The sequence below is a fragment of the Peromyscus californicus genome, unplaced genomic scaffold (assembly GCF_007827085.1).
Source record: "Peromyscus californicus insignis strain IS unplaced genomic scaffold, ASM782708v3 Scaffold_19__1_contigs__length_69161282, whole genome shotgun sequence".
In the NCBI taxonomy this organism is placed as follows: domain Eukaryota; kingdom Metazoa; phylum Chordata; class Mammalia; order Rodentia; family Cricetidae; genus Peromyscus; species Peromyscus californicus.
This window is the reverse complement of record NW_026294491.1, coordinates 4,529,394-4,552,123: the sequence shown is the minus strand read 5'-3', so window position 1 is coordinate 4,552,123 and position 22,730 is coordinate 4,529,394. Positions and strand designations below refer to the sequence as shown.

The window sequence follows — 22,730 nt, the reverse complement described above, 5'->3', positions numbered from 1 at the left end:
GAAACAGGGTCTCACTTTGTGGCCCTGGCTGGTCTAGAACTCCCTATGTAAACTAGGCTGGCCTGCCTGTGGCTCCCGAGTCTGACGTGGTCACACCTGGCCCTTTTTCCTGAAAAGAAACAAGCAAGAACCTTAGCCTTGGGCCTGGAGCAGTTCAGAACAGAGGATCCAGGTTCAGTTCCCAGCCCCATCAGGACACTCACCACTTCCCGTAACTCCAGCACTAGAGGATGCAGTACCTCTTCTGGCCTTCACAGGCATGGACATATGTTCACACACATATACAAAAACAACTAAAAATGAGTATGTATGTAGTCAAAGAAATAACCTGAACTTATGGTCTTCCTGTCTTTACCTCCCCAGGACTAGGATTACAGGTGTGTGCCACCATACTCGGTTTATACAGTGCTGGAAATTGGACTCAGGGTCTCCACACATACTAGGCAAGCATTAAAATAACCTAGGCATATTCCCAGCATCCAGCACTGTTTACAGCCATGTAAATCCCAGGAGAATCATGTGTTTGAGGCCAAATGGGTACAAAGCAAAAATAACCTATCTTAACAAAACAAAAACAATGTGAAAGCTTATCTACTTCAGCTCCTATGAACAGATATACGAGGACCAATACTGTTTAATAGTATTTTTTAATTTGCTTTTCAGGTGGTTCACAGAACCAGTACACTCAGAGTTTGATTAGATATTGCAACATTAAAATTCCCCAATACTGACTAGGATTCCAGTTCATTGTATACATCCTCACTGCTTTCCTCAGAGAATGAAGTGACTTTATTGACAGTGATTAGCAGTAGTAAGGCTACCTGATATAATTGGCAATCCACTGACCTGCTTCCCATCCACTGTTGAGTGTAACAGGAAGAAGGGTTGGAAGCTGTTCTCTTCTGAAGCTTTCCTGAGCAAGTCTTGTTTTTAGCACCCTGAGTTAGGGAAATAGCTCAGACTCACGTAATTAGACAGATCTTTTAGTAACTTACATTAAAATTCATCAGTTTAGCCAAAGCAGAAGACACTTCAGTGGAGCACTCCACAAAGAGTGCTGTAAGATTCAGGCTAAATATTGACCAAAAAACTAGTAAACTGACAAAAAAAAAATTCCCTCTCAACTCGAATAGGACATCTTAACATGTAGGAACTACTCCTATTTCGATAAAGGATACCGGATAAGGCAGGAATATAATAACAGGACAGGAAGCTCAAATCCCAAGTCTGGCCACTTAGAAAGGCCTCACTGTTAACAGTAAGAGTACTTCCCTGTGCCATGGGGCAAGTGCCTCTTCATTAACAGCCGTTCTCCATACCTACCCTGGGGAAATGGAAAGGCCCCAAGTCTCCCATGTGTGGCCTCTGAATCTCTAAGAGTTAGTCACTTAAGTCACAGCTGTCATAGCTCTCAACCAGATGTTACTCTACTAGCTTAGGTAGTAAATATCTGTTTTCAATTTTGTGGCTTTGATGTCACTGATGTTAGAAATTTAGGCATAAAGATGAAAGGAGTTTGGAATAGAAAGTTCCCGCCCAGGAGAACTCACACTACCTTCTTTGCAGTGCTCAATCTCTCGAGCCCTTAAGGGAAAACTAACATAAATTCACAGCAAACATTTGAGTTATAGGGTCTGTGAGATGTGGTATCATCCCTTTCTATTTCATACACAGGTACCATTCCTTCAGAGCACAGAAACATGAAGATTATGGCCCATGGCACAGCAAGGGTCAGAGGAAATACACAGTAAAAACAGCTCGTAGGGGAAGAGAACCCATGTTGGCTTTCCATCAGAGACTCAGTCTTATTCACTGAAGTAGACACTGACAGCCATCTGCAGCCCGGTTAGAGGACTAGATCTAGTCTACACACACCAACACATATTCCCAGTACATGCATGTAAACAGGAACTCGAGGCAATCCCAGATGACGCAGCTGCAGTAAGTGCTTTACAGCTGAGAGGGCAATGTGCAGTGGCTGCAGTCTCTGAGGGACAGTGCTGCTGTCCCTCCAGAAGTTTTCTTGAGGTATTATTTCATGTTACAAATCCCAGCTTCACAGCAAAACTCCCAAAGAACTGCCCTGCTCTCCATTCTATTCTTTTACCCTTATCCTGAAGATTCACACAGCCAGTTCACATCTCATTATGACAGTTTCTCTTGTTTATCCCCCAATGAAGAAGGGAATTGAATTACAAAAGATGACATCGAGATCCCATGGAAAATAATTTTACCATCTTTTCTGAGGGATGACTCCCAGACACAAAGGCCAAAGCCACCACATAAGCCAAAACTATGTCTCCATTTGCACATGGACAAGAACCCCAGAGCCCCTCAGCTCAGAAACCTGACATTCTGACCATCAAGGCATTATCCTTGACAAAATATGTTTCTACTGCAAGCCTGAAGGAGAAGCACGCCGAGTGTTTGCTAGACATCTTCTCATGGAGGGATGTGATTTTACACCAATTCAAGTGACCCTGATCTATGATTCTATTTTCTAGTGACTGGCTCTCCCTTTCCCTCTAAGAATCTTAGAAACACAGATGCCACTTCTCAAACAAGCTCTTCAAGTTTCTGACTTTATTAAAAGTGCTTTCTTTTCCCTGAGGCAGTGACAGAGCCCTAAAACTAGTGTTTCAAGATTGGGTTCCTCCTACTCTTGACTGTGTGTGGTCATCTGCTCCCCTCCACTTTCATCTCTGAGAACAGTCTCCGCTTTCATTGCACATCCCCAATCGTTCTCCCTGTTCTCTGAACCTCCGTTCCCTTCTCTATGTCCTAGATAAATAAAGCCAATAGAAATGCCCAGTGGTTGGATGAAGTCACAGTTCTGAGACGCTGCTCTTGCCAGCCAGGAGTGCCTTCCTAATGATGTTGGGAGCACAGCCAGGCACAGCACCACAATAGTCCCTCCTCCCTAAGGAGGCTCTGGATTCTTTTCTCATTTTTTAGTGGTAGTAGTTAAAATATACATAATCTTTATTTTTGTTGTGTTTCTAATGCTGGGGTGAGTCCGGGTCCTCTCAAATGCTACCACTGAGCCACATCCCAGGCCTTCCTGTGCTGAACTTCACTGGTCATGTTTCATATTCACAACCCTGCTCACTGTGACTTTTCTATGGCTGTGTTTCTCTCTTCTGGCCTGCTTTTCAGTGTCTACAAGCAGCAACATTTAACTGCATTTAAAGTTCTAGGTCATTTATAAAAATCTGAAACAAGGGAACTTCACCTGCTAACAGTGTCTCCAGATGGTGTTCCCAAGTGTGTAATCTATCTCCTCAGTGTAACAAACCACAATCCTGTAAGAACTGGTGTTTAAAAATTTGCCTTGGTGAAGAACATGACTGAGTCCTGCAAGTTTGAACGAATGCAACCTCCTTCTTTCATAAATATTTTTCGTTTACCCTCAAAACACAGGGTGGTGCTTTTCCTTCCCTCCCCCCAGCCACAGGCATCACCTGGCTCACAACCAACCATCTTGTCCTGTAGGTGAGTTAGTGATGCTTCTGTTTGGCCAGCACTACTTGGAGACAGCACCGAGCTGTGCTCTTTCACAGGGACAGGAGGAAGCCTAGCTAGATTTACTTAAGTTGAAATCACATGATTTTAAAAAGCCATAGTAACAGGGAGTGAGGCAGCATACTGAGGTGTTTACGCCTAAGTTTAGAGCACATGTTTATCTCCCAAACTACCAAGTGTTGAAGTTAGCAAAGGCAGAAAGACATAGTGCTGGGAAAGCAGGAGCCCAGGGACTCCTAGTATAGAAAGAAGATAGTCAGGTACAGCTGTAGAAACAGGCAGAACTGTACCCCTGCCTCCTCATGCCCTCAGCCAAGCACTATTTCTCTTGATTTAAATCTCAAACCAATTACTGTGCCGGGAAAGACAATCTAGGTGAGTCACAGTCAAAGCATCACAATGAAGAAATTCAACAGAAAAGAAACGGGACCCAAGGCTATTGGCCAAGATGGTATGAGCCTAGCCCCCGTTCCAGGATGGACAGTCCATGGCTCCCTGACCTCAGGCCTCCTCTGCCCTAACCCAAGGCTGGGCTATTTCCTGATCTACTCCAAAACTCAGGCCAAGGACTTCAGGTATGCCATCGGAAGCACTGGGTCATGGGATCTTAGGTGGCTGTGTGCATGACTCAGGTGGACACTTGTTCACACAGGCCATAAAGAAGCAAACACCACTGCCATGAAACCAGGAGGTGAAATGCTCTACAGTGTAGAGAGGATTCCTCTAGTATGCAGAGGGCTACAAGGCTACCTAATGGCAAGATAAGGTGCAGGGCCAGGTACATAGCTATCCCAGTTCCTGGATGCAGCCATGCTCTCCTTGTCCCCCACAAGGCTAGCAGCCAGCAGGAAGCACACAGAGAGTGACCTGGGTGCCCCCTGGCCCTGCTGGCTCCTCGGCACCGCTGTCCTAGGTGGTGCTGTTGCTGGTGATATCTTTCTTCTCTCCTTGGCACAGATGGCTGAGCTGCTGTCAGAGCTCAAAGAGAGGGTTGTATTTCCTAATCTCCTGGAGAAGTTTCTCTTTGTCCTGGTTGGCATTGGCCAGTGCTTGTTTGGTGTCCATCAGTTCTTGCTGTAGGGTAGGTAATTCTTTCTCCTGAGGGATAAGCAGTTCACCATTAGGAACACAGCCAGACCTCCTTGCAACACCACAGTAAGGAGGCTGGGGAGGGGGAATTCACAGAAGCAGCAGTAGGGCAATGATTAGAACCAAACAGTTTTCCAAGGGTCCAGTTCCCTCACTGAGCTCATCAGCTCACGTCTACAGCCTCTAGCCTTTCTTCCAAAAGCTGCTGCTGGTGACAGGAGCCCACACCACCCACTGCACGCACAGATGACCTTTTAGACCTCTGAGTTTTATTGCTCCCACAATTACAACCCCCTAGAGGTTTATGGGGAGGTTAGGTCAGGTCCTCACCTGCAGTCCCAAACCCTGTCCTTCGGGCACCAGGAGCACCTGTTCTTTTGGGACTTGCTGCTTCTCAGGTACTTCAGCCAATGGTGTGTCCTGAGCAGGAGCTGGAGAAATAAGCATTTTCAGTGACAAACAGCTGCCAACAGTCAGACAGACCGACTTGTCAACTCTATCAACTCATCAGAGAAAGGCAGAACAGAGAAGCCGAGAAGCCTAACTCACCGCCAAGGTGAAACACACCATCGTCACTCCGCTTCAGCACAAGATGCTCCATCGCCAAAGTGATGGGGACAGGGCCAGGGGACGTTGGATAGATAGGAGGGATATCATCCTGAAGGACAGAGGGGAACCACATGACTTACCCACCCAGCTCAGGACATATCCATGCTTCTACCATTCAGTTCAAGGCATTTGACGCCACTGATTCTCCAGGTATTCTTTTGTTTATAATTACATTTATTTATTATTTGTGTATGTCTGTGTGTGTCTGTGTCTGCATGTCAGGGCTCTCATGTGGAGGTCAGAAGACAATTTGTAAGAGTAGGTTCTCACCTTCTACCATGAGAGTCCCAGGGATTGAACTCGGGTCCTCAGGCGTGGCAGCAAGTGCTTTACCCACTGACCCATCTTGCAAGCTCGCCCACACATTCCTGTAAGGTACAAGAGGCATAACCAAGCCTCGCCCGTCCTAGAGATGGTGAGACTGAGATTCACACAACCAGGAGCTTGGCATGGTTACATAGAATTACAAATGACCTAGGGCTTTGTGAGAGTGTGTTCATGTGCATGTTCATGTGTGTACATGTGGAGGCTAAGGTGTCTTACCTCAATCATGTTCTTCCTTTTAAGGTTTATTTTGTGTATAAATGTTTTATATTCGTGTATGTATATGTATCACCTGCATGCCTGGTGCCTGCAGAGGTCAGAAGAGGAAGTCAGATCCCCTGGAACTAGAGTAACAGATGGTTGTGACCCACCAAGTGGATGCTGGGAGAGAAACTCTAGCAAGTGCTCTGAACCACTGAGCTATGCTGCAGCCTTCTTTCAACCCTATCTGTGAGATGGCTTCTCACTCAACCTAAAGCTCAATGGACAGCCAGCCCCTGGAACGCTCTCGTCTTCACCTCCACAGAATGGGTCTTTCTAACGTATGAGGAGCAGCAAGCCCTTAACCAGCAGAACCATCTTCTACCCCAGTTCAGGTTTTGACCCATGCCACCCATGCCCATGCTACTGAAATACTGGAGACAATGCTGGAGCACCTTTTCACTGGCTCACCGAGCTATGAGGGGACAGGAAGACACTGCCACTACAGAGGCCAGGGCAAACACCAAGGTCCCTCTCACCTTGAGGGTAATACTGGAGTTCAGGAGCTCAATCTGCATCGGGACTACCACTGGGACTTCCTCATCCTCCAAGAAAGGCCCCAGACCATTGAGCACTGAGGTGAACAGCTCCAGGTCACAGCCCCGAAGTAAGAACCGCAGGAAGCCATTTTGTGTGGCCAGTGGAGAATGAACAGATGCACCAGGCCCCACCTCAAAGCGCAGACCTACAGCAGGCCTGATGTGGCCAGTCTTCAGATTTGAGGATTCCTGGAAGCTTGTACCTTTGAAAAGAGAGCCGAGGAGAACATATTAACACAGAGGCTGTTGTAAACACTTCTCCTATGCCAGCATGTTAGCACCATCCCATCTCAGAGGCGTGAACTAAGTCACAGAGAATAACTTGCCCCAAGTTACACAGTTGTAGATAGTGGAGGTGAGATCTGAAGTCAGGCTGTCTGAGCCCATGAGCTTAGGCTCTTCATTAGAATGCCTCAAGGTAGAGGAACAGTAAAACACCTTGTATGAACTGAGGCACTGGACTAACGGTGCAGGGAAAGTGCTTCCCACAAGACCTACAGTACCCAAACCAAGCATCTTTTCCTTCTCTAGCGTGGTGGCCTTCACACCCGTCACTCACCCATGCTAACCCTCCACAGGGCCTTAGAGAAAGACCTGGAGTGGACCTACGCAGAGAAGAGTGTGCCAGAGCGACTGGAAAGCTGAAGCACCCGACTTTAGTGATGGAGAGTCGCCACCTAGGGTAGACCCTCAGGGGTACAAACCCTATGGGAACTCTTGAGCATGAGCACCAGGGAAGGTGTGCCTGGGAGTCCACAGTGCCTCTACTTCAAACAGTCACAAACGGTGGTGTGCGGCACACGCCAGTGAACCCAGAACTCAGGAGGCACAGGAAGAACCATCAGGAAATCAAGGCCAGTCAGAGGCACATAGCTAAGTTGCAAGTCAGCATGACTGCATACAAGACAGCATGCCTAGGAACGAACAGACTGGAAACAAGTCGAAGCCTCAGGAGTGAGCAGGCAATGGATACAAGAAATACTTTACATGTGACAGAAAGGGGTTTTGATGGTGACCACACAACTACAAATTTATAGTATTCAAATTATAACTGAGAACGGGGGAGAGAGCAGACACACCCAAAAGGAAGAATCCTCTAACAATGAACCGCTCTCTTTAGAACCTGGAGCAACAAGCAGATCAGGTTTGAGCCAGGCATGCGGTAGTATGTGACAATAATCCTAGCCCTGGGGAAGCCGAAGAAGATCAGGAGTTCAAAACCATCCTCAAATACATGCCAATTTCTAGTCCAGCCTGGTCTATATGAGACCCAGACTCAAAATAAATAGGGGCTGGAGGGATGGCTCAGTGGTTAGGAGCACTGGCTGCTCTTGCAGAGGAGACAATCCCAACACGGTGGCTCACACCATCTGTTAGTCCAGTTCCAGGGGATAAAACACCCTCTTCTGGCCTCTGCAGGCACAAAGCATGAACCTGGTGTACACATCTATTCAAGCAAAATGTGGAAAATAAAAGCAATCATTAAGATTTGTTAATAAAGCCTGGAGTAGTGGCAAACACCTTTAATCCCAGCACTTGGGAGGCAGAGGCGGGTGGAGCTCTGTGAGTTGAGGCCAGCCTGGACTACCAAGTGAGTTCCAGGACAGCCAGGACTACACAGTGAGATCTTGACTTGAAACAACAACAACAACAACAAAAATCAAAAACAAAAACAAAAAAAAACTTGTCAATAAACACAATGTTTTGTGAAAAAAATCAAATCACAAAATAGTAACTATGATTCTATTTAGAAAAATATCCAAAATTAAGTAACATTCTGATGGAAACAGATGGAAAAGTTACAGTGTAATGCAAGAGAATGGTTGCTTAGGGCAGGGAGGGTGGGCCTGAGGCAGTCGGGAGAGCGTCTGGCAGGCTGCAGTGCTCACTGACCAGGTGGAAAGTATGAAGTATATACACAGTAAGGAAGGTATGAGAATCCACTGCAGTGCTATTATTTTATACGTAATCTATAAATAGTCTTTGGTAACAACTTAAGATTTTTAAAAATATGAAATGAAGCCTATGACATAAGCCAGAGTGTCCTGCCCTCTGATGAACATGAATGACACAAGTTCCTGTCAGATACAGCTTTTTTGGCAGCCACAAGACAAAGGACAGGACACTCTTCCAGGTTAAACCCAGTGGGGTCTGGAGGTGAGGATGGACACTACCCAGTGAGTGTGAAGAGCTCACACTACCCACGAAGAGCTTCAGCAGGCCTCCTGTTAGACAGGGACTCACTGGAGATTTCCCCACAGCTGCCAGAGAAAAGAGCCACGTGCCTGGCACTGGAGTTTACAACACAGGGCTGGTGCCAGCCAACCCCGCCTGCCTCGGGGAAACCCCACTTTCTGGAATGGCCGTCATCTGTACCTGGGCACTGTCCATGTAAAAACTGCCAGAGCCCCACAGTGCCCAACTGTTGCAGGGCCAGCTCTTCTGCTTGCAAGGCTACTGTCAGGTCCTCACCCCGAACTTCAATCCCAAATGACACTTCATTCACCTTCAGGACCAAAACTGACACCTGTCAAAAGAGATTCTCTTAGTTTTGATTCCCCACTTGGTGCCTGACCCAGGGCCCATGCCCCCCCCCCACACACACACACACACAGAAGAACAAAGCTTGGCAGCTGACCGAGTGAAGGACGAGGTCATCACTGGCTGACACTGAGCTGGTGGTCTCTGGCAACCCCTGGCCACAATTATCCAGAACAGGGATCCCTTGAACACCACTGTCATCCAAGACACTTGTCACAGGCGCTGGTGGGACAGACTCTGGACCAGATTCTGCATGAAGATGGTAATGAAAAAGGTCAAAGGTCAGAAAGGTCTGTTCACATCTATCCTCTAAAAACATCGACAAACTGTAAAAAACAAATATACGCCTTTAATCCCAGCACTAGGGAGGCAGAGCCAGGCGGATCGCTGTGAGTTCGAGGCCAGCCTGGGCTACCAAGTGAGTTCCAGGAAAGGCGCAAAGCTACACAGAGAAACCCTGTCTCGAAAAAAACCAAAAAAAAAAAAAAAAAAAAAAAAAAACAAATATAACAGCTGGGCATTTGAAAACTAACTAGAAAGCTGATGAATTTAAGGACTGTTGTTTTTTAAAGTGCAATACTGTATTTGGTCAACAGATAATCAGAATATGGTATAGATATACAAAGAACAATATTTGGACTTAAAATGAAAGGAAATTCTACACTATACACATTAAAACCTAGAGTCTTGCATACACTGTATCAAATAGAATACACAAATCATAAAAAGACAAGCAAGTGGAGTATGGTAGCACATGCCTAGAATCCAAGCACACAGGAGACCTAGAGAGTATCAGAGGTTGGAGGCCAACCTGGCCTGCACAGTGAGACCCTAAATCAAAAAGCCAAAACCAGGAACTGAAGAGATGGCCCAGTGGTTAACAGCACTGGCTGCTCTTGCAGAGGACTTAGTTCTGTTCTCAGTGGCTCACAACTGTCTATAACTTCAGCTCCAGAGGATCTCATGCCTCCTTCTGGCTTCTGAGGGCACCTATCCTCACATGCACATACCCATACACACACACACACACACACACACACACAATTAAAAACAAATAAACATCTTTTTAAAAAGCCAAAACTACTCGCCCCCCCGCCCCGCCAAAAATAAAAATAGAGAACAAGTGTTGGCAAGAATGTGGAGAAGAGTTGGGTGGTGGTGGTGGTGGTAGTGGTGGTGGTGGCCTTTAATACTAGCACTCAGGAGGCAAAGGCAGGTGGATCTCTGTGTTTGAGGCCAGCCTGGTCTACAGAGTGAATTATAGTGAGTTCCAAGAGAGCCAGGGATACACAGAGAACCCATCTTGAAATACCAAAAAGAAAAGGGAAAAAAAAAAAAAAAAAAAAAGACCGTGGAGAAAAGCAAACCCACCCTAGCTATATTCAAAGGAAATACAGTAGTATAGTCAAGGAATGTGTGCACTGCCATGTTTATTGTAGCCTAGTCACAATTACCAAGCCACACAAACAACATGTGTCCACTATGCAGTGAATAAAGAAAAGTGTGTGTGAGAGTGCAGGAAAATCTGTCACTTGAGGCAATATGGACAGAAAGGCACAAACCACACACTGTCACTTACACGTGGTATAGGAAACAATCAGACATATTGCAAAGAATAGAATGATGGTTACTATGGAGAGAATACAAAGATGTTGGCCAGAAGGTATAATCATTCAGCTGGACAGGAAGAGTAGATGGTATATATGTGAGATGACATCTATTACCACATAAACACACACATCACAATTGGTCACTCTCCAATGAAAACTAAAGGGAAAGAAGGGACCAGTGGTGTGACTCGGTGTCAGAGCACTTGCCCAGCACACTGACAGCCTCGATTAGAGCAGCATCAAAAACAATAATTATAATAGTATCAAAAGGAAAGACATAAACATGTTCTTCAAATATTCTGAAGGAATCATTTAATAAGTTTCTATTTTGATAAGCTAAGAGCATGTGACTTCCAAAAGTGATAAATTTAATTCCTGAAAGTTAACCATTGTATGGAGATAAAGAGATGGCTCAGTGGTTAAGAGCACTGACTGTTCTTACAGAGGAACCAGGTTCAATTCCTAGCACCCACATAGCAGTTCACAACAGTCCATGACTCTAGTTCCAGGGGATCCAGCACACTCTTCTGTCCTCCAAGGGCACCAGGCATGCACACAGTATACTTACATACATTCAGACTAAACACTCATACACATAAGTAAATATAAAAATTAATATAAACTAAACATAATAAATAATAAATAAATCTTTCAAAAATTAAAAATACCCAGGCAAAACAAAGCCCAGACACAAGCATGTGCCACTAACAACAGATACAAAATCAACTCTGGTCAGCTGGTCTTGTGGCTCAAAGAACTCCTTTGACTTGAATATTTTTCTGTAATAAATGTTGAGTATTAAACAATAACTTGTAAGAGAGATAGGAGTGATGGCACATACTTGTAATCCCAGCACTTAGGAAAGTTAGGAGAATAGGGAGTTCAAGGCTAGTCTGGGTTACACGAGACCCCCCCACCCAAAACAACAACAACAACAAAAAAAAAAACCAAAGAAATAAACATAAAAATAACCTAGGAGATGTGGAAATAAAGCCATAAAAACATGTACTGAATTTTCTCTCTTTTGTTTTGGTTAGGAAAAATACCTATTTTATCCTGTCTCAGCTCCACTGGAATCCTGCTGGTGTGAGCATTAGCTAGAGAGCAAGCACACTCTCTGGACTAATGCAACTTTACTCTTACATACCGGACTCTAAGAGCATCACAAAGCTATCACTGCCATCGCTGTCTACTGAAATCCGGTCTTCAGGGCCACTGCTGTCCACTGAGACACCATCAAATGACTGCTGAGAGACTGTCCTCTTCATGGAGAAAAATCGGAGCCGGGCAGCACCTCCACTCACTGGGGCTGCTACCCCCTCATCTGTCTTGGCCATGGCTTCCCTATATTTAAAAAGAAGTAAAAAAAAAAAATCACCAATTCAGCTTTGAGGACCTGCTTGTTCCCTCTAAACTCACCCAGCCTCAGTCTGACATATTTCCCTAGTTCAGACAGTTAATGTGAACACACACTTGCTGATTTCCCTAGCTCAGACAGTTAATGTGAACACACACTTGCTGTTTGAGCATTTTAACTACTTAAGCATCTAATAACATAAAATCTCAAGGTTATTCAGGTCATGCCATTCACAGAAGGGGCCGACTACCTGCCCCCTGGTGATAATGAGTGGTGCCAAAGCCCCCCGCACACACTTCACAAGTCTTGTTTTTATGAACATGTGTATGGGGGTCCACGGGGGTCCACGCACATGTATACACATGCACAGACGCATGGTTTCTGAGGTAGCCAGAAGAGGGTGTCGGGTTCCCCGGAGCTGAGTTACAGAAACACGGTTGTAAGCTTTCTGATTCGAGTCCTGCAAGAGCAGCAAGAGCTCTTAAAGGCTGAACCATCTCTGCAGCCCCATCCCACAAGTCTTTACTCAACTGCTCTGGAGAGACATGAGTACAGGGTGGGTAAGCTGATGAAGGAGCATCCCCTATCCTCAGAAGAAAGACGGATAAACAGGTATGTTTCATGGGACTGAGTCACACATGCCCTAAGAGGCCAGAGGAGACATGATCAAGAATGGCATTTCAGGAAATGGCATTTCCTTTGGTTGTGAAACTAAAGTTTTGCCTTGCAGCCCTGGCTGGCCTGGACCTTGGCATCCTGAGTTCCACCACACTAGGTCCAGGAGCTGGCACCGAAGCGTGTCCCTGAAGGACTATGGAAGAGCCAAAGCAGACAGCACCCCAAGAGGAAAAGAGCACAAGCCAAGTGCTCGGCACAAGATGAGTGAACAGCACTACCTGGCTCGGCTCCGGTGCGGTGGGGGCTGGGGAGGAAAGGTGACAAAGCTAAGACAGATGGCTGAAGAGAAAGCTTAAAGCCCTTCCAGCCCCACTCTCAGAGGTGAGTCAACAGCTAAAGTGGGATGAAGAAAGACCCAAGTCCTCTAACCGCCATTAAGTGCTTCTCACACAACCACACAGACTGCATCCAGATCATACAAAAAGTCAAAGTTGTGTTTTTCAAACTTGGTGGAGGTGATGTCTTTTTAAGACAGTGTCTCAAATTCCTGCCATTCTCCTAGACTCCCAAAGAGCTGGGATTCCAGAAGTGTGTGGCTGTAAAAATTCTTAAAGATGGAGCTGGAGAAAGCTTGGTGGGTAAGAGCACTGGCTGCTCTTCCACAGGACCTGGGTTCAGTTCCTAGCACCCACATGGCAGCTCACAGCCACCTGTAACTCCAGTTTTGAAGGATCCAACACCTTCTGGCCTTTTCAGATGTTGTGTTCATGTGGTTCACAGACAAAATGCGGACAAAACACTGAACACTAAAATTAACACAAAATAAATCTTTAAAAAGTTAAAAAAAAAAAAAAAAAAAGAAGAAAAAGAAAAAGAAACAGGGAGACCAGGTATTGGGGAATATTACTTTAAACTGGGCAAAGATGTGTTATATTCATTTATGCTGCATTTGTTTAATTACGTAAAGTTGTATTGCTAGCCAGGCAGTGGTGGCACACGCTTTTAATCCCAGCACTTGGGAGGCAGAGGCAGGTGGGTCTCTGAGTTCAAAGCCAGCCTAGTCTACAGTGTTGAGTTCCAAGACAGGCACCAAAGCTACACAGAGAAACCCTGTCTCGAAAAAAAAGCCAAACAAACAAAAAAAGATGTGTTGCTGTTTCACTTTGCCTGCCTAAGGCACCTCATTGGTCTAATAAAAAACTGAAGGGCCAGGAGAAGGAAAAGGAGCCTGGCTTTCAACCTTTATCCCACCACTCAGGAGTTACATGACATTTTTTTCTTTTTGGCACTGTTAATAAAATAGTAATAACTCATGTTCCAGAGGAACTGTATGATCCTCAGCAAGTTTTTGCCTTGCTGAGTTGTTTCCTATTAAATGAGGCCTGCTGGGCTGGAGAGAAGGCTCGGGGGTTAAGAGTGCTGACTCTTCTTCCAGAGGACATGAGTTCAATTCCCAGCACCCACATGGCAGCTCACACCTGTCTGTAACTCCAATTTCAGGGGACCCTGACACCCATGGCAAAACCACAAATGCATATAAAAATAAAATAAAATATATTTAAATGAGGCCTGCTGTCAGTGTGTCCCATAGGATTACAGGAATTCAGTAGGTAAATACCACGCCGAAGGCAGAACCGCACACACGGGAACTTTCAGTCTGGTATTATTACACACTGGTCCCTTTTTGCATATGTGTGTGCTTATGTGTATTCACATGTGCATATGTGTCTACAAATGCATGTGGAGACCAGAGGTCAACATCAGGTATCTTCCTCAACTGCTTCATCACATTATATTTTGAGACAGGGTCTCTCAGTTAACCTGGAGCTCCCCAACTTAGTTAGAAATGGTGGCCAGCAAGTCCAAAGGGTCCTCCTATCTCTTCCTCACTAGCTTTAAGATTACAGGCAGATGTCCAGCTTTCTTTTATGTTGGCGCTGGGTATACCAATTAAGCTATCTCCCCAGCCCGCCAAGGACCCCTGTGAGGTTTCCTCCCCTTCCCCCTTGGCTGACTACCCTAGCAGGCACTATACACAGGCACTGCCTAGAGACCCACTTAGGACAGTTCATACAGAAAAAAGCTCCAAGGAGCTGGGGAGATGGCTCCTCAGAGTCTGGATCCCTAGAACCCACAAAATGCCGGTGGACATGGCATCCACCTGTAATTCAGGTTTGAAAGGCGGAGACAGGCAAGCTAGCTAGCTAGACTAGATGTACAGGTGAGTTCTGGGTTTGACTACGAGATCTTGCCTCAATGAGTAAGGTGGAAGAGGAATCCAGAATGAATAACAACATCAACCTTGGCCCTCCACACACATGCACACCACATAAAATTGGGGAAAGAGGGCCTGGAGAGCCAGCTCAGTGGTTAAGAGCACTGGCTGCTCTTCCAGCAGACCTGAGTTCAATTCCCAGAATTCCCATGGTGGCTCACAACCATCTGTAATCCCAATCCCAGAGGATTTGATACCTTGGGCACTGCACTTATATGCAGACAAAACATCTATACACAAATTTATTTAATGGAAAAGAAAAGAAAAAAAACTCCTTGACTGTAATGCCATGGTCTGTGAACCACCAAATGTCCCAGAAGAGACTTCATCATGCCATATTTTCTTTCTTTCTTTTTTTTTCTTTGGTTTTTGAGACAAGGTTTCTCTGTGTAGCCCTGGCAGTCCTGGAACTTGATCTGTAGACCAGGCTGGCCTCGAACTCATAAGAGATTCACTTGCTTCTGCCTCCCAAGTGCGGGGATTAAAGGGATGCACAACCATGCCCGGCTGTCCCATTATCTTTCTAAAAGCTCAAGAAATTCACAGGAAAAGCCATCATTTCCAACCTCCTGACTGTGCCTTTCTCTCATCCTATTGTATCCTCAGTGCTTGGCACAGGACCTACCACACAGTAAGAGCTCAACACTACTTCCCTTCTCCACTGCCCCGGCAGATGCTAATGCAGCACTGCCAGGAAGAGCACGGGCCAAGGCACAGCTCTTTTGTTCGTCAGGTCTGGGTCAAAGAGCAGGACCTGTCTCGAGCATCACTCTCCTCAGCTATGAACGAGAAATACAAAGTTCTGCAGCTACTTTACTGGGCTGTTGTGGGGATCAAACTAAACAAAGAGATTACAAGATAACCCAGTGCAATGACTATTACACCAGAGTCAGGCGCACTGGCACACACCTATAATGCCAAGCCTCAAGAAGGTGAGGCCAGAAGACACAAAGTTACATTAAAAAAAAAAAAATCTGTTTCAGCACTAATAAAAATTTTGTTGCTGTGTGAGAAGAAAAAAAAAAAAAAACAGGGAGAAAGTTTGTTCCAGACCAGCGTGGGATATATAGTAAGACAGTGAAGACAGTGACTTGTCTTCAAATACAAGCAAACACAGTATTTGGGCTAGGAGTATGGCTCAGTGCTAACAGTACTTGCCTAGCATTTGTGAGGTCTTGGTTTCCTTAGCAACAAGAACAGAATACGGATGCCAGGTACTGTTATTCTGATACAGCCTAATCTGTGTTGATAATTGTAAGGCTACACATCCTGAAAAGCTACAAATGTTGACTTGAAGCCTTCCCATTCAACCAGCCATTTTCCCCCCTTGGTAATTTATTTATTTATTTTATTTTATTTTTCAAGGCAGGGTTTCTTTGCGTAACAGCGCTGGCTGTCCTGGGACTGGCTTTTTTAGACCAAGATGGCCTCAAACTCACAGAGATCCACCTTAAAGGTGTGTACTGCCACCACCCGGCCTATAAGTTATTTTTATTTTATGTTCATTGCTGTTTTATGTTCATTGGCATTTAAGTCTATGTGAGGGTGTCAGAAACCCTGGAACTGGAGTTACAGACAGACGTGAGCTGCCATGTGGGGGCTGAGAATTGAACCCAGGTCCTCTAAAAGAGCAGCCAGTGCTCTTAACCCCTGAGCCATCTCTCCAGCCCCCCACCAGCCATTCCTTCTCTAAGAGTACACACAGTAGGTAGCCTTGAGCCCAATGGCCAGAACTGGAGGAAAAAGAGTAACTAGAGGAGGCTGAGGACCACTCACTTGGTGGGAGGCAGGGACAACATCTTGTGCATGGTGGAGGTCATTCGATCTCTACCCAAACTGAAGGCATCCCTAGTCAAGGACACAGCTTCCTTGGTGAGGTCCATGGTGGCATGGAGAGCCTCTTTTGTGGCATCCTTGGTCATGTGAATAGCACTGGACAATTCCCCCTCAATGTTCCTCAAGGGTATGGGTTCCCCTCGTCCATTCGTAGCAGCATCCCGATCAGCTGGGTCCTTCAACACAGCCGGTGAGCTGACAGTTTGAGCTCTGCTCAACTTCTTGGCCTGCAGAGACTCAACTGCCTCCTGGCTCTTCCCTGCTGACTGGTGTGCAGGTGAACCAAAGTCCTGCGGCGCTCCATCATCATGCAGCCTTTCCTGGGATGCATCCAGATTTTCAATGCTGCTGACCTTCGGGACTTTCTCAGGGCTTACTGGGCCCTGGTCTGAGGAGGCATCAGACTTCAGTTCCGGATCCTCCGATGGAGACAGCTCTGAGTCTATGAGGCTGGTGGTATCTGAGCCTGCAGAGTCGGCTTCAGCAGTCGCAGGGGTAGGATGCATGAGGAGAGCCACCTCAGCACTGGGGAAGAGGACACCAATACAAGCTGTCTGGTCCTGCAGGGGAGACCCAGTCATGGCCTCTGTGTCCTTGGCCAGCTGCTCCTGAAGCCCCTGAAGAACTTCCTTGAGGCGAAGTAGAGCCAAGTACTGGTAGTGGTCGAGCCTCACTCGGACGTGGGCAGGGGAGTGCACAAGCATGTGAACATCCGCCACACCCTCCAGCTCGGCCATGTGCCCTCTGTGGTCCACACCAGCATCACCTTCTCTCGAAACCTCTGGGGTTTCAGTAAAGCCTGACAGGCTTTTCAAGTCTCGTTCAGTCTTCGACCTCTGATGGGACACAGACTCGGGGGCAAGAGCTTCAGAATGCACAGGACTGCCAAAGCTGGCTGATGGTTTTAGCCTTCCCTCGGAGGCCAAAAGGAGCCTCCGTGCCTGGGCTTGCTGCCAGCGGAGAGGAAGGCAGACCCAAATGGACAAGGGGAAGGGGGCCACAAAATTCAAGCTATGGCCTTTGAAGTTCTCTGTGCCTTCAAAGTCCAAGGAGATCTCGGTGAAGTGCAGAGACCAAAGATCCTGGGAGGCTGCAGGCCTCTGAGGAGGGAGGGAGCTAGGCTGAGCTGGGAGGGAATCCATCTGGAAAGCATGATGCAGGAAGAGCATGTGCAGAAGGCTGAAGCCCCCTGGAACCTTAGGAAAGTAACAATAACTAGAACGAAAGAACTCAGCAGCAGCAAAACCCCGGAAGAGACTCTGGAGGTCTGGACAACCGCAGTGGGGGGCATGCCGAGTATTGGTGGCGACCATGCCTGACGTGGAGAAGACAAGTGCCTGGGGACGATGCAGCTTCGCCTGCTCTCTCTTCTCTAGCGGGAAGCTCACCTTCAGAGAGAAAACGAAACACAGGTGGTTAAGGCTATCTGGACAGGCGTGGGCATCTGAAGTTGATTTTCTTTCTTCTATCAGGTGGACACAGGAGGACTATCGATCACAACCTTGAAAAACAGCTGTGTCTACCAACAAGTGCCAAAGTCTACCTCCGCCCCTACCTTCAACCAGAATGCATCCAGTCGAATGTCCAAGTGCTCATCTTTTTGTCTTGAATCTTCCAGCTTATAGATAGCTTTGAACTGCTCCAAGCTGCGGTATAAATCTAGGCAAAAGAGGTTTCCCCAAAGCAAGCTGACGGGATCCACGGTAAATGTCAGACCATTTAACTGGATGTAGAGATTAGGACAGGGAACTGGAAGCAGAGAAAACAAGGATAGTCATTTACAGTGTAGCAGCTAGACTCTTCTAACCAGCTAACGTTTCACTATCATAACAGCAAAGAGACACCCTTGTACACCGCAGAGTTTATTTGTTTTGTTTTTCAGACAGGATCTCACATATCTCACATACCCCAGACTGATCTCAAACTCACCATGTAGCCATGACCTTCTGCCTCCACCTCCCAGAGTGCTAAATTGAGTTGTGCATCTCCACAATCAATCTACATGGTGTTGGTGACGAAGCATGGGGCTTCATGCATGTTAGGAAAGAACGCTCTCAACTGAGCTCAACTGCAGCCCCAGCCCCGGGCAGAGTTTTTAACTGGACACATCACACTCCTAACCACAAGTGAGACTGTATACTGTGGTCTCAAAGCTGACAAAGGTGAAGGGCATCAATGGAAGAAATGGCGAGGCCAGACGCTTACCTGGAAGCTCCTGATTATCTGGGAAGTAATACTCTGTGAACTGTACATGGATGGCAGCCACCTGAGTCGGGAGGTGGTGGCGTTTGCGGCTGCAGGAGAGCAGAGTGGATGGCTTCTTACTTGGCTGTCCTGCTGTAGAAACCTAAGTAACCACAAGTCACTGTTAGCCTGCCTAACACGACTGTTTCCTAAGGAATACATGCCTCTGCTATCCCCCCACATCCTTCCCTGAGAGGAACAAAGAGCTTTCCACACATTCAGACACAGTCACAATGGTTCTGTACTATCCCCAAGCTGCTGTTCTGTTTGGTTTGGGGGATGGGTCTCACATAGTATAGGCTGGTCTCAAACTGGCAATGTAGCCGAGGATGGCCTTGAACTCCTGCCTCCACCTCCAAAGTGCTAGGATTATAGCACCTCAACCAGTCCAAGTTCATTTCAGCAGGAGGTTGTAATACAGCATTCTGAGAACATCCCAAGGCCTTTCTCAGCAGAAACTGACCAAATTATCCATCTCCTCAGAAGAGAGGCCAACAGACCCTGGCTTCCATATCTAGGTTCACACTGTTCCTAAACTATCCCACACCCTCCAGTGTCTTCCTATGCCTTCACCTGGTGGATGTCCAGGTCATCCACTCGTACAACCAGGCAGCTAGAGCGTAAACGATTCCATGCTGGAGGCCCAAAGGCAGCCTGCCAGCCCTGAGCAGGGCTTTTATCAAGAGGGCTCTTTCCAGGGCTAGAGAAAGAATCTAAATAAAAAGGAAAAGGAAAAAGAAGTAGATGCATTCATTATTAATAAAATTTAGAAATTAAAAACCCAAGATCATTAATAGCATGAAGCAGAAAGAGAGCTCAACACTGGTGGCAACTTGCTAACAGTCCCATGAGTGCAAGACAGGCCTGCTGACAGCCCTGTAACTGCAGCGACTGCTGCTGACAAAGGGACTCCACCCTGGCATCACACTGTGGGACGCAGCTAGGTGAAGAGAGCCTCCACTGCTTCATCTCCTGCAGCTATCCAGAGCCAAAGAGCAGAAGGTTCAACAACTAGAACCCTCCAGGTCCTCAACACCTACCTGCTTTCTTCCTGAAGGCAGAGTCGACACCCAGGTGCCATGGCGGCTTCACACTGCTCTCCTCATGCCACTTCTCCATCTTACTCTGAAACTCCATCACCAGTTTCTGGGCCCAATGGCTTCGAGTCTCCATGGCCTCACAGTGCCGCACCCAATGTTTACAGCTGTCACCTGTGGGGTAAAGAAGAAAAGGATTTGGGCCCAATGTCACAGACCAGTGTTCCAATGTTTTCTTCCTGTCCAGGATAGTCAGAGTTCAGATTAGATCCCAACCCCAACCCAGAATTTCGAGGGGTAAGAGGAAAATGCCCACTAAGAGCACCCATCTTCTTCTAAACTCCATGTGTAATTCTCATTTCCCAAGGGCCTCAAAAGGGCTATTTTTGACTATGGACTACTAGACGGTTTTAAACCTAATGATCTTGAGGGTCTGAGAGTAGAATCCAAAGCACCACCCACTTCCTCTAGTCATCAGCAACAGTACACCACACAGGCCTGCAGATCCTCACAGGAAGATACTCCCAGCACCCCTCTGAGCATATGTAGCAATATCTAGCACCCTTTTGCTGGCTGGTCACGTGTGAACCCAGAAATCAATTATCTGGGCCATGCCAGAACACATTAAATTTCTCTAACCTGCCCAGTGGAAGGGATAGTAGTCAAATGCCATCTTGCGGAAGGTAAGCTGCATGGCACCACCTGTGAGTCTGTTTGCAGAGACACCTATGAAAGAAAGACACAGGTGAACAGCACTGAGGAGCAAAGAAACCTAAGCATCACTTGAACCACCAGGAAGTCCTCTGGAGGGTGGAACCCAATGCTCTTGGCAAGAGCAACCAGAGTTCTGAACGAATGGGCCCAGATCTATGCTTTATACCACAGAATATACAAATACTCCTTTGTTTCATTAATGGATAAGAAACAATAATAACGGTTTTAAATTAGCTATTTTAAAGCTATTAGTACTTAAAATTTAAAACTATAATTACTGATAATGTTTTGGGGATTTTTGTTGTTTTTTTAGGCAAGGTCTCAAACTCAGGCTAGTCTCAAAATTATTAATCATCTAAGAGTAACCTTGAGCTTCTGATCCTCCTGCCTCCATCTCCCAACTGCTAGAATGTAATATGTACAACTACAATAATGCATTCTTTTTATCTAGGGAAAGGATATTCTTTTTTTTTTTTTTTCAAGACAAGGTTTCTCTATGTAGCACTCCCTCTGTAGACCAGGCTGGCCTCAAACTCACAGAGATCCACCTGCCTCTGCCTCCTGAGTGCTGGGATTAAAGGTGTGCGCCACTACAGCCAGGCTTGCTTTTCTTTGGCAGGGGGAGATATAGGAGAAGGGGGGCCTATTCTTGAGACAGGGTCTTGCTATGTGGCACAAGCTGCCTCAAACTCATGACAATACTTCGCTATAGCCTCCAGAGCACTAAGATCACATGTATGCAGCACCACAACCAGCAAGTGCACTACGTGGCCTTGGCTGGCCTCAAACTCAAGAGACCCATCCAGGACTAAAGGCATTCACCCCCCACTCCAAGTCCCTAAGCAACGCTGGGAAGAACTTACTAAATAAACACTCACTTCCTCTGGTGGAAGATGCCCTATCTACTCTGTCATTCCTCATGTCTCCTCTTCGTATGGAAGGGGGTCACTGCAAGACCAAGGAATAACAAACCAGAGAGGCAGCGCAGCTTGGTGGCCCAGGGGAAAAGACAAAAACAACTATGTACCCCTGAAATACTCAAGGGGCAAGTCTACAGCAGGAGTTGTAGCTCAGTGGTACAGCAGCTGCTCAGCACTCACCAAGCCCTGGGTTCAAACCCTCAGCACCACCTAAATAAGGACGTAAGTAAGAGGCAGACAGCAAACGCAGCCACAGAGAAGCTAAAGCACGAGAGAACCGTCACGTGTGAGCACCAGAGAGCACGAGGGAGAATCGTCACATGTTAGCACCAGAGAGCATGAGAGAGAACCGTCACGTGTGAGCACCGGAGAGCACGAGGGAGCAAAGGAACGAAGACAGGGCAGGAATACGCGTGAGTCAAAACCCCGTGCAATGACTGTCGGGGGTTCCCAAAGCCAGCAGATCATCTCACTTGAGCCTGACAATGGCTTTGAGGAATATGAGCAAAGACTGATTTCACTCAATTTCACAAATGAGGTTATTCCAAAAAGTTAAGCAGGGCTCATAAAGAAATGTCAATCATTCTGAATAAAGAGAAATACACATGTGTGATAACTATGTTAAGCATGCCATTAACATAACCTCCCTACACATATAAATACAATATATATAATTGAGGGAGGGATTGAGACAGGGTCTCACTATGTAGCCCTGGCTGTCCTAGAACTCACTGTGCAGATCAGAATGGCCTTGCACTCACAGAGATCCACCTGCCTCTGTCTCCAGAGTGCTGGGATTCAAGCTGTGCACCACCACACCTGACTACCACAAGATAATATTAAAATGATTTAAAACTGAACATTCTGGCTCTAGGTAAAGCTGCGGTGGAGCACTGGTTTGTTTAGTATAAACATAAGGCCTGGGCTCGATCCTCAACTCCAAAAACAAGGAGAGAAATCTGAAAACTCTGAGTTTCCTACGATTGAATTTACTCTTCCTAAAATCCCCCAGCAGTGGTTCTCAACCTCTGGCAAACACCAGTGTTTCCCAGGGGACTTGGCGAGGAAAACAGTCTTATGCTGGTTGGGAAAAGGGCCTGCCAGGTGTACTGTGGGACAGGTGGCTCCAGCACACCCTAAAGGCTGGTGAGCACTGCTTCAAGCCAACACAGAGCTACCACAGGAGGGCTGGGGCCTAAGCAATGCCTGTGAGTAAGGGAGCTAACTGAAGGCT

The 22,730-nt window shown here is 46.6% G+C and overlaps 1 protein-coding gene across 2 annotated transcripts in view; it reads right to left on the bottom strand.

The window, feature by feature from the left end:
* Positions 1-628: 628 nt before the first annotated feature.
* Positions 629-22,730, bottom strand: part of Bltp3a (bridge-like lipid transfer protein family member 3A) — a 52,732-nt gene continuing 30,630 nt past the window's right edge. The window contains exons 9-21 of one of the 2 annotated variants that reach the window (XM_052744377.1): positions 20,502-20,588; positions 19,866-20,036; positions 19,399-19,538; positions 18,787-18,928; positions 18,137-18,330; positions 16,522-17,969; positions 11,643-11,839; positions 8,983-9,134; positions 8,721-8,871; positions 6,285-6,547; positions 5,161-5,269; positions 4,942-5,042; positions 629-4,620 (exon numbers count right to left, since the gene is read on the bottom strand). In XM_052744377.1, coding sequence (XP_052600337.1) covers positions 4,495-4,620; positions 4,942-5,042; positions 5,161-5,269; positions 6,285-6,547; positions 8,721-8,871; positions 8,983-9,134; positions 11,643-11,839; positions 16,522-17,969; positions 18,137-18,330; positions 18,787-18,928; positions 19,399-19,538; positions 19,866-20,036; positions 20,502-20,588 — 3,281 coding nt within the window. In that variant the 3' untranslated portion in view covers positions 629-4,494. Of the gene's footprint in view, positions 4,621-4,941; positions 5,043-5,160; positions 5,270-5,490; positions 5,589-6,284; positions 6,548-8,720; positions 8,872-8,982; positions 9,135-11,642; positions 11,840-16,521; positions 17,970-18,136; positions 18,331-18,786; positions 18,929-19,398; positions 19,539-19,865; positions 20,037-20,501; positions 20,589-22,730 lie in introns of those variants that run through there. The other variant, XR_008219763.1, reaches the window with a different exon arrangement.